At 37.9% G+C, this 11912-nt stretch overlaps 4 protein-coding genes across 4 annotated transcripts; 1 reads left to right on the plus strand and 3 right to left on the minus strand.

Moving 5' to 3' along the window:
* Positions 1-336: 336 nt before the first annotated feature.
* On the minus strand, positions 337-3957 carry RO3G_11051 (uncharacterized protein; the record flags this gene model as incomplete). The annotated part of the gene is made up of 4 exons (XM_067665635.1): positions 337-2696; positions 2885-2915; positions 2992-3649; positions 3707-3957. 4 exons carry the CDS (start codon positions 3955-3957, stop codon positions 337-339), a joined length of 3300 nt encoding a protein of 1099 aa, XP_067521736.1.
* Positions 3958-5895: 1938 nt separating this feature from the next.
* Positions 5896-7982, plus strand: RO3G_11052 (uncharacterized protein; the record flags this gene model as incomplete). The annotated part of the gene is made up of 2 exons (XM_067665636.1): positions 5896-6014; positions 6074-7982. 2 exons carry the CDS (start codon positions 5896-5898, stop codon positions 7980-7982), a joined length of 2028 nt encoding a protein of 675 aa, XP_067521737.1.
* A 389-nt stretch (positions 7983-8371) lies between these two features.
* RO3G_11053 (uncharacterized protein) lies at positions 8372-10225 on the minus strand (the record flags this gene model as incomplete). The annotated part of the gene is made up of 7 exons (XM_067665637.1): positions 8372-8401; positions 8598-9499; positions 9552-9708; positions 9766-9822; positions 9889-9976; positions 10034-10161; positions 10214-10225. The coding sequence occupies 7 exons, from the start codon at positions 10223-10225 to the stop codon at positions 8372-8374; spliced, it is 1374 nt and encodes a 457-aa protein (XP_067521738.1).
* Positions 10226-10657: 432 nt separating this feature from the next.
* Positions 10658-11311, minus strand: RO3G_11054 (uncharacterized protein; the record flags this gene model as incomplete). The annotated part of the gene is made up of 2 exons (XM_067665638.1): positions 10658-10748; positions 10794-11311. 2 exons carry the CDS (start codon positions 11309-11311, stop codon positions 10658-10660), a joined length of 609 nt encoding a protein of 202 aa, XP_067521739.1.
* Between the last annotated feature and the right edge of the window lie 601 nt (positions 11312-11912).

Consider the following 11912-nt stretch of genomic DNA (forward strand, 5'->3'; position numbering starts at 1 on the left):
TCCCCCCCCCCTTTTTTTTTTACCAACAGCTCTCGAATGAAGTTGAGCTAATTCGATGCATCGAATATCCATAGGGCCGTATAGGTCAGCATTAGCAAGATATGTGTTTGCTATTTGACCAAGAGAATCATGCCGAACGTATTTAACAAATGAATCCTTTAAATGATCCAATTCAACCCGTTCTACACTGTCGGGCTCTTCTGCATGGTAGTTCATCGGTGAATATATAAGAGTAGGTATCAAATTTTGATCCCATATAACACTAAAGGGAATTGTTTAGAAGGTTTTTTTTTTTTTTTTTTTTTTTTTTTAAAAAAAAAAAAAGACGAAATATGTCTATGTAATGAATGCCCATTCATACGTATACTCATCACCATCTAAATCACCACCAGAGCACATGCTAGGCACATCCCTCTCTCCCTTGGAAGAAAAGACAACTACATTTTTCAGATGGTGCAATTCGGGAATATCGACCGCCTGCAAAACACGAAGATCACCTGGATGAAGCGAAGGATTTCGAAAGATAGATACTCGATCTGTGATAACTTGGTTAATATTTCCCGTGGCAGAGTTATCCCAGACTTGCACAAAGACTTCATTACTTTCCAATAGACCCGTTTCATCCACAACACCAATCAAACAAGCACTTTTGGGAACCAAAACCTTGGCCTTTTTCTTCAACTCTTTTAGCAGACTGCAGCGAAAGAGAACCAAAATGTTTTGGATGTAAGGATCTCCAGATTTCAAAAAACCAGCTTGAATGGCATTTACGAGCATATTTGAAGTACCAAAATCATCTGATCGAGGTGAGAGAGCATAGAGAGCTTCAAGTGGATCAGTAAGGATCTTTTCGGTATTTTGGAGCATAGTATTGACCAATTCTAAAACATAAGCATCCCTGACACCAAGCGCTGACATCAGAATGATGATCTGGCGGTTAAGATAGCCATTACGGTAAGTAGCTATCTTGACAACCTCTAATTCGAGATGGTCAGTATCAAACTTGATCTGACTCGGTCGAAGCTGCACATGAACACCCTTGGGCAAATTAGGGTCGACTGCCAATACACCCTTACTGCCACCCAGACGTACTTGTAAAGCACTAGGATCCACACCAAGATTCATCTGGTTGCGTGTCTTTTTGGCCAAAGCAAGAGACATCTTGCCCACACCATCTGAGAAGATATAACCGTTGTGCTTCATGTCTGGAATGGTTTCGACTTCATCCGCATGGAAACTGCAGATCGCGACAGAGGAAGAAAAGCACTGACCCATGCGCGCCGCGTATTTTGACACCACTTTTTCCCGAGAAAAATCACCCATCCAGCGTCGGATCATCTCTGCCGTCAAGTCCTTTCCAGAGGCAAAGAACCAACAGCCATGCTCGCGCAATTGAGAACTAGAATAAGCCAAAAACTCATAATATCTATCCCCAATCTGAAGCCCTTGATCAAACAATTTACGAATTCGTACATAAAGAGCCTCATTCATCCTGTCTCCTGGTTTCCGAACAGCGCAGACTCGATTGAATCCATCATCAAGGAATTGGACACGCAAGAATCTATCGATGTGATCCTGGAAATGACGCAAAACACGGTTACCGACCTCTAGACTACGAGGCTCAATAAAGACACTGGTAGGAGTGATGATCACCTTGTTGACTAAAAAGCAGCGGGATGGCACCTTGTGAATAGCTCCTAATCTTTTTTGTTGGTCTGAAAGGTCCGCAAGTGGATCCCACAATCTGGTCTTTCGTATGACGACCATCTCTAGGTATTCTCGTACGGCAGAACATTCGAGAGCCTTGAGGGCTTGGTAAAAGGTTCTATCCAGGTTATACACGTTTAAAAAATTATATGAGATTGCGGATTCAAGCGAGTAGAGTGTATCAAAGTCAAGGCCAAGTGTGACACGATCAAGATAGCAAGTGGGCGCGTGCAACGTGTTTGGGGAAATCACACGCAGGATGGATTGGAGCTGATTGCTGTTTTGCGGCACTAGATTATAAGCAGCTGCGTTTGCCAAGTTGTTTTCGAACTCGAGGAGACTGGTAGGCGTAAAGTGAAGTCGAAGTACAGTCCACTGAGTAAGATTGAGATAACCTGGCTTAGAATCAGGCGTTAAGGGAGCTGTCCTCTCTGGCTCTGGGCTTAGGTCAGTTGATAGCGGTACGGCTGTTACGCGTTCCCAGCCAGTGGCTTCCAGGCCTCTCTCTGTCATACTAAATTTACCGTTGTCAAACATGCTGATGCGGGCTGGATGACGGAGTTGGATGGTAAAGAAGACTGACGAATCCTGTCTTTCGACGATCATGTCGCCCTCTGTCTCTTTAAATCTGTATGTCAACCTGTATTCAAGATCCAGATGATTGAAAAAGATGTCTACTGCCCTTGAAGCATAGCGAATATGAAACTTGACGTTGCTGGTTACTTTCCAGAATTCAATAAATTCATTGGGAGACTTGAAGGAGCCCAAGGAGAGTGCTTTAGCTTGAATCTTTGTTATTGTGTAGAATGGTCTAGGAACAAATTCACTAGAATCGATTTTAAAGTTTACCCATACGATTTTGTCTTCAATGTAGTGGTTACCAATAAACTTATCTCTTTCTAAATAACTGGGTACTTGTCTGAGTTCAATGATAACCGTACCATCATAAATATCTCCTGAATTGTTGGGAATGATATTGTTGATAACAGCTAACCGAGAAAAATAATAAAAATAAGCTTGTAAAGAGACTTGTTTATAAGGGTCTTGAATAACTAAAAACTTGTAGTTTGTACGCTTTCGAATAGAAGAATCCCATGGAAATATATCTTCCATTCAAAAATATATATTTTTTATGAGGAAGAAAAAGAAAAAAAAAAAGAGTTCGGGGGTGTTTAACTGATAGACACAAAAAACATAATAGGGTTACACTGATATATTTTAAAGTGTCCAAATATCAGTTATTCTTTTTTGAAAAGATAAATAAGACTGATTCTGTTCTTCTACTGAAATAGTATAATTAGGATCAACCAATTCAATGGCTGGCTGTGATATGCCTGGCGGTGTGATGATAGGAGGTTGATAAGAGGATGGAACATAATGTGCACTAGGATTGACGTTCAATTGGGTTCTTCCAAAGGATAATCTCAGTTTGGCTCCTCCCAAGTGAGATCCATTCAATTCACTAATAGCTTGTTCCGCTGACGACTTTTTTTCATATTGAATAAATGCAATATTTTTCAAAGGAATGATCTTGACAGCTACGATATTCCCAAAAGTACCAAAGTAAGCACGTAATTCTTCCTCTGTAATCGTATTGTTCAATCCTCCAACAAATACTGTCGTGATCTCCTCAGGGCCACTGACAACAGGTCCAGTTTCTATTTTAGCCTTTGGTCGAGCGACTGACACACGTATACGCGATGATCCAACATACGCACCTTGCATCTCTTCCAAACTACGCTTCTGCTCAATCTCATCAAAAAATTTAACAAATCCAAAACCTTTTGAAAAACCTGTTGCTGGGTCGACCATGACTTTTGCAGAGGCTGCTGACTTGTATCGACTTTGAAAAGTGGTCAATAAGATGTTGTCGTCAACATCAGCTCTCAAGTCGCCTACAAAAATACAATAATCTCCCAAAAAGTTGGACATGAGTGTAGGTCTGGGACAAAGTGAAAAGCGGTGAGTTTTAGGTATATTTTGACAGGTTTAATATTACCTTTGTAACAAAGGCATGCCATTACTGTCTCTGTTGGACCAGTTTAATTTGAAGACTTTGTTTGTATTTGGAATCTGTGTACCATTAAAAGTAATCAACGATTTACTTGCTGCTTCACGAGTCAAAAAATCGATAAAGGCATAGTTGGCACCGTATTTATCAACACTGATACGGCAAGAGACCTCGTGCCCCAAGTTCCACCACAGCTGGCGTAGATAGTTTTCGTCCATCCAAGAGTCTAATTCACCCATCCTTTTTTAAGAGAAGGGGAAAAAAGTAAGGCATGCACAAGATAACGTTCTATCTTTTGTCTCACCACAAAGTACGAGTAGGTGGGGCTTCTGAAAAGGAAGTATTAGCTTGTTGCTGTTGAAGATGTGAATAGGCCATGACGTCTTGAGAAATGTAAGCAAAAAGGGAGGGAAAAAAAAAAAAAGTCAAGTTGAAAACCTGTATCGTCAGTTTATTCCTCTCCGATGTCGGATGCAGTAATGGGGTTCTTTGTCACCCTTTTATTCTCAGATTATTATTTAAAAATAGACTTATTGTTCCTTTGGGTCTTTTTTTTTTTTTTTTTCGAAAGAAGCTTCATCTTTAAAGCAAAAGGGTTTCAGGGGGAATATTCGGAGTAAAATTAAGGCTTGCATCAAAAAAAAAGATGAATCGTATTATTCTCTGTTTCATCTCGTGTTTATTATTCTAAAAAAGAACAAGAAGAAAAAAACTTTGTATGCAAACATTGTATTCGTCTAAGGCTATGGATTGAATAGAGCAGAAAGAAAAATATGGTGCCTTGAGTATTACAGAATTTTTTTTTCTGTATTTCTTTTAAGGTTAGCGTGTTTTTAAATAAGTTCGACAATTTGTAGAAATCAGGCTTTTTTTTTAGCACAAAGATAAAAGGTCTCGGCATGAGTACAACACCGTGTGCATCTTCAAAAAAGAAATTGTACATGAGTTAAGCCGAGGTTTTATTAAATGTATGGCCAGATCGTATGCTTGGCGAAAATAAAAATAAAAAAGAGAATGTATATCTCATCAATAATACACTTTTTATGAAGCCTTTTCTAGTAACTATGAAAACAGAAAAGTGAACAAGGTGGCTTTTATAAAATATTGAATAAAATTATAAGCCACAGTTAAATTCGATTAAAATGAAAAGAATGAAAAAAAAGCCCTATTTGAGTGAAACGATAACAAAAAAAAAATTTTTTTTCCATCTTTTCGTTAAAAGAATGAAATTCAGTTACGCGTATTAAAAGATCTAGAAATCGATCAGTTTTTTTCCAAAAAGAGTTAAGTGATTCACCTGATTTTTTTTTATGGCAACGCTTTGACACAGAAACAGCGAAATTTTGCCAACCTGTACAGGTCCTTGTTGTAACACAGTTAGCTTCTATTCATTCTTTAAAGTAAACTTATTGGTTTTATTAATATTTTGCATAACAATAAATACTGTGAGCTTATTGGTGTCTGTGTGTACCTAAAAAAAAACTTTAAAATAGAACCCCACACATCGGGAATCAATAAAAAGTTCTGAAAATTCTTTTGATTACCAAATAAAGTAATCTTTAGTCTTAAGAATAATCAGTTGCCATAGTAAATTTCATTTTATGAAAGCACAAAAAGCAGCAAGTTAAAAAAAAAGGATAAAAAACTTAAAAAGGAAATTTTGAGACAGGAGGATGGAATCAAAAGTTGGGTTTTATTTTGGGTTGCGTAAATGACACGATCTTTGCATGCACCAATAGAAAAGACAATTTACATGGCAGCCCCTCTCTCCTTTTTCACTGTTGCCTAAATTGTAACAATGGCTATTATTTTGACATATACATACATGGGTCGATCGATTGTTTTTTTTTTTCTTTTTTGATTACTTTTGTAGTTTTATTACAAGATTGGATTACACTACTTTACTGGTTCAATTTGAACATTATAAAATGCATTTCTGAGAAATAATATTAAAGCATGAATTTCCTTATTGTCAAACACAAAAAGAACGAATACAAGAGCGACGATCCTATTTCTTTTTTTATTTTTTTTTACAAAAAAAGTATAATAAAAAAGATAATTTACTTTTTCTCTCTCTCTTCCTCTCTCTCTCTCTCTTTCTCTCTTTTTTTTTTCTTTTTTTTTTCTTTTTTTTTTCTTTTTTTTTTTTTTTTTATTAAAAAAAAATTACTTTATTTATGACCCACCCCAAAAAGAAAATTACAGAATATCATTTTATTGATGTGAATGACCCTGAAAGATACAAGAAAATTAAAGTAACAAGAGCCTGTGACTTTTGCAGAAAACGCAAATCAAAGTATGAATAAACAATACCTTATTTTTTTTACCTGTCAAATTCAATAAACAAAATTCTAGATGTGATCTTGGTGTTCCTGGCTCCGGTTCTTGTTCTAACTGTAAAAAGGCAAAGATTCAATGTAAATTTTCTTCCATCAATCATTCAAAGTCAAATAAAAAGTCAACCGAGCAATTATCAATCCATTATCAACAACAACAACAGCCATCTTCATTTCTCTCAGTGGATAGTAAAGGTCATTGTACGTTTGAAAAGGATATGTCAAGTGCTTATGTCCACCTCAATCTGATGACTACAGCTGACAGTGTACTCTATTGTTCAAATCAGTTGGAAGATGAACTATTTGAAATCTATTTCGCTTATCTTCATCCTTTCTATCCAATCCTTGACAGTTACAATACATTGCAAGCCTTGAAGTACAATCGGGATAACTTTCAGCCTGCTTTAAAATGGATTATTTTGGCTCTTGCTTTACATTTTCATTCACCAGCTACTGTTGATAATTGTGAATATACTGCTGCTACTTACTATCAATATGCTTTAAGTCAAATGGATTATATTCCTTGCCTCGTGAATATTCAAACACTCTTATTAATGTACAAATATCAAGAGATTATAACACCCATTGGCGTCCCATTCTCTATCGAAGCCATTCAACATTTAAAGGAAGCAAAAATCATGATTGATCAAATAAGTCCTAATTCTGATTTACCTGTTCCTTGGACAATGGAAAATGAATTTGTATGTCGTGCATCTTGGATTTGGTACATCAACCTGTCCTTCTCTAACCTGGCTGATCCTCGTTGTAAAGACATGATTTCCTTTGCAGTCCCTCCTTCAAGACTACCTTCCTTGACTGATACCGAGCAGTACGATAAGACAAGTCTTAATATCACTTGTAATTTTTTGCATCTCATCAGCCTTACCATCATTTATTCTCAAACCACATGTTTCATATCCAATAATGCTACTCTCTTTTCATCTACCGATCATCCTGCATTTAGTAAAATAGTCGCTCAGTTGCAGGTATGGCACAGAACACTACCCAATCATTTACTTTCCTCCCTTTCTGCCGATCCTCCGCCCTCTTATCCCGCGCAACCTATTCCACTAGAGGAGGATGGGTCAAAGACAGCGTCCTTTGTGGCCTATCTTGGCTTAATACGTGACACTCTGGAATTACTTTTCGTTTTACACCAACATCCTTTCCCAGGGGCTAAATCTGCTCTCGATTTAGCTACTAGAGCTCAACGACTCACTCTGAACGATCCTCATCTTTCCCGATTTGCTTCTATTCAGGGGAATCGACTGATTGTGTACGGTCTAGCCCTTGCTTTACAAGCCCTCCAATATGATGCACAATGCAATCAATCAGATAAAGTGAAGAACAGAATAGACTCCTTTATGGACCTTGCAATACAGATACTTCATCAGATCCCAGTCTCTTCCAAACTTTCCATGGCCATTCAAGACATGAAACATCCTTTCCCTCAGAATAACTGCTCTAGTGTTCACTATCCAACCATAAAAGAACCTTCTGTATTCTACAATACAACTTCTGCACCAACAAGTGATAGATCAATGTCTGCTTACGATGAAAGTCATGATATAGACCACACTCAGTCTTATCAGCCATCTTCTACTTCCACCATCACTTCTGATACACATCATCATCATCAGCAACAGAATCATCATCACTCTTGGAATTCATATCAGTGGGATTGTGGTACTTCACAAGGCTATGATTCACATCTTCTTCAAGATTCAAAGTACAGATTTTCAAACATGCAAGATGCCAGAACACCACCTACTGAACAGCATACTTCGCCTCGTATCGTTCATGATAACTACTTTCAATCAAAAACAAGAGAAATGCAAATCTTGATGGCTCCCATGCCACAAGATATCATCAATCCATCTTTTGAATTTTACCCTTCCAAAAGCTGTAAGCATCGTCCTCAATTTTAACAAGTTCTTTATGTAATGTATATGCATTTTATGTCCCCCCCCCCTTTTTTTCTTTGTATGCCCTTTTTTTTGCATGTTGTTGCGTAAGCCATTATTTATGTATATTATGTATAATAAAGTACGTATTATTCTTTTTTGTATATGCTTTTTTAAAAAGGTGTTTATTAAAGCTTAGCAGATTGAATGTATTTCAGATTGTTATCACGGTGAAGTATTTCCATCACCAAATTCTAATTATAAAGAAAAAGTCTATAAATAAACACAAATAAAGATGTACACACTTACAGCAAGTCTAGTACGTTGTACTTCATCACAATTGATCGGATTCTTTTGTACTGCTTCCCAAAGAGCTTCATAAGCTCGACCATCCCCTCGACCTAAAGCCGTATTCAGTTGACGATCTGTATATCCAAATGCGTCTGTGAGGGGTATAAGGTTATGTGAAAGATCGGCGATTGCTTGACGATACTCCTGCTGAATCAAATCCAGGTCAGAAGGAGATATAGTACTGGTTGATAAGAAAGTGACAGAGTTACATAAATAATGTAAACAAAACTATCCAAGGGAAAGGGTAAATCAAATATCCACATAGAAAATATCTTTTTTTCTTATTACCAGATCCAGTAAGCGCTTCATAATAGGAGCCAACTCACTGGATTCAATCACAGTCACACGATGAATCATGGATCGTACAATCAGATATTCTGCATGAGCAAGATTAACTTCCCAGCACTCCATGTTCACATCAGACCAAGGTCGACCGGATGCCAGCTGTTGAGAAAGACGCTTGACGAGTCTTGCGGCTCGTGTCTGGTAAAGTCTCAACTGCACTTGAGGATCCAAGAGTGTTTTGGCTGATTCGACCTTTACCGTCTCATCCTTCTTTAAATAGCTTGCACTACTAAAATTGGAAGACTCCTTGAGCTGCTTGAGCAAGAATCGTGCTACCTGCTGCGACAAAACGTAATTATCTCCTTCATACGTATTGGATGGAACATATGTCGCGAACAGCTCGGATACACCACTGAAAATCGAGTACCCGTGACCTCCCAAGGCTTTTCGACATGTCTCGATTCCATCAGACGATTGACGCGTACACCAGCTCTTGAGTGCGCAGGAAGTCGCGTGTACTTCGGGTAACAGGTGAGCATTATTCTTTTCCAACTGTTCAGTCAACTGCCCAAATTGTTCATAAAGGTCCTGGCTTGTGATCCAGATCGAATAGGCTGTGGCCAAGAGAGGAATCAATCGATGCTGGACAGAAGAATATGAAATCACTTGGTGTTCTATCGTCGGTCCACCAAATTGACGACGTACGGTACAATACCGAGAAGCAATCGTGACCGCCTTGGCTAGTTTGATAGCCGCATCGTTCACAATGTCTACGCGAAGTTTGACCATACCGCCATAAGAGAGCTTGTCGTGAACAGGAGGTAAATAGCGGCCGTCTGATGTGACACGAGCAAATTTCATGAGCATGTTGTTTCGAGGAATACGAACATGTTCGAAAAGAACGACTGGGTGCCAATAAAGAATTATTTTCAATTTTCCTTTTATCCTAAAAAATACCCTTACATCCATTATCAACTGTTGCAAAACCACCATAGGCTTTAGGCCCAATGTCCCCAACTGTCACACCAGGGCATGGCTTCAAATCGACAGGGGAACGAACAGGAACAATGAAAAGATGGGGTCCATATGATTTATTAGCAATGATAAGTTGAGCCTACATTTTAAGAAGGTTTAATTCTTTTTTTCTATATTTTCTGTAAATCCTTATTACTTGTACTACAGTATGTGTACTGGCTATTCCCAGTCCACCAACCCACCATTTTGCAGCCTATCAAGAGGACGAAAGGTTAAACATTTAAATACCTTCCCTCTTTTTTTTTTTTCTTCTTATTACGGTCAAGTCAGGACTATGAATAACAAACTCGTCTGTTTTTGCATCAAATACAGCAACTGTCTTTAAACCTGCCACATTCGAACCGTGACTAAATAAAAAATAAGATGGTTGTCTCCTTTTTTTTTTAGTTTGCTTGTTCATTCACCTTAGTTCAGTTTGTGCATAACAACCAATGATTGCATGTCTCTTGGCTGCAACATACCATTTATCTACTTGCTCTTGTGTTCCTTGAGCTTCGATAACTGACATGAAGGCTGAATAATGAAGACCAAGCTAACAGGATGAAAATATAAGTACTTTTTCTTCTTCTTCTTCTCTTGCTTACAGGTGTCAACATATCGATGTAAATCATTAATGCACGTTGTTCCTGCTGATCCAATCGATGCTCTTCAACTATTTCTATCGTTCTTTTTGCTACTTGTAAAGCGTAAGCTAGTTGCTAAAATGAGTAATATAAAAAAGAAACGGGTTAGGAAAGTACAGTGTTTATTTTACTGTAACTCTCTTTTATACCTCTTGTCTGCTTTTAAAGTGTAAGTCAAATAAGTTAAATATAGGCTCATTTTCAACAATGGATTTTATTTTCTTCACTTGAAGAAATGTGTTGCCCAAAAGCAACTGATTCATTTTATCGATAGGAAATGAAGCCTTTTTACGAGCTTCTTCCAAATCGATAGACATTTGATTTAAATTTGGATTATTTGTCATTCAAGAAGAAAAAAAATAGAGAGAAAAAAGAGAATTTTTATTCCATGTTACATAATGCAATTTAAGTTGATGTAGTAATTTTATGGGTGACTGTCCATTGATAGTAGTATAACAATGCAATTGTAGGTTGTCCGACAACACAGAACACAATCCTACAAAGATATTAGTCAACCAATCATCTATTATCATATACATACCAAAAGATTGTGTTTCCTAAAGCCGTTCCTTTTCCTCTCCATTTTTCCAAAGGTTTAGTGATTGCTATCAAAGGAATTTGACCCAACATGCCCCAAAAGGCAAATCCGGTAATAGAGTGTGTAGGGATACCAACTAAGACCTCATGGAGCAAGGCAGAGACAAAGAATACCAAGAATTGACAGAACAAAGGTGACATCCCCTTCTGAACTGCGGGTATATAGACATGACGCTTAAAGAAGAGATACACCGGTCGATTCCACAAGCGCCAATAGGTGGCCAAGTTGCCTGAATTCCACCAAGCTAAATAAAACGTGCGATCACCAAATCGTAACACCTCGCTTAGTGCGTTCAAGAACGCGTGGAAGAGGGCATAAAACATGAGAAGCCAGATGACAACAGCTGTGGTGGATAGCTTGAGTACACGCTCAATAATCGTCACCAGTTTCATGTCCTCCAAAGCCTGAATAGAGTTGGCCAAGGTCGGTTTCGCATACTGTTCGGTCAAGACGTACATCATGACCAAACAAGTGATGAATTCACCTACACGTTTCAAAAAGAAGGTCTTTCGAAACTTGGGTGTACGAGGATAAGAGACTTGGTAACACAAGGTGGGAGCAAAGAAAAAATAAACGAGATTTTTTGCATTGACATTGGTAGGATAACTTTGTTCGTAAAAGTCTACGCTTTTTTCTTGAACATAGGCTTGTCGTAATTCTCTATTGACAAGAACAAAAGAAGTCAATTTCAAAAAGGTAACCAAGCAGATAAAGATAACCGCTGAGCCAACTAATTAAAAAAAAGAAAGGGTAAGACAATAACAATAACAATAAAAACACAATCGCTTTACCTAAAGGATGGTAAATTCGTGTATAGACAAGATAGGAGGGGAATGTCAATAAAAAGATCAGATGAGAACAGTGAGTGAACACCAAGACCCTTTCGAGCATGGCCAATTTCTTTAAAAAATCCGGTTTGGCATCTTTAGCCAACACTGCCAGTTTACCCATACCGAATTCGACAACCAATGAAACTAATAAACTAAGAGGAACACAAAGCCAAGCCAAGAAAAAGAAGCCATAGTCTTTGATGGGCACATAACTGTGAGGTAATTTGATCAA

This window comes from Rhizopus delemar, genomic scaffold, assembly GCF_000149305.1.
Source record: "Rhizopus delemar RA 99-880 supercont3.8 genomic scaffold, whole genome shotgun sequence".
In the NCBI taxonomy this organism is placed as follows: domain Eukaryota; kingdom Fungi; phylum Mucoromycota; class Mucoromycetes; order Mucorales; family Rhizopodaceae; genus Rhizopus; species Rhizopus delemar.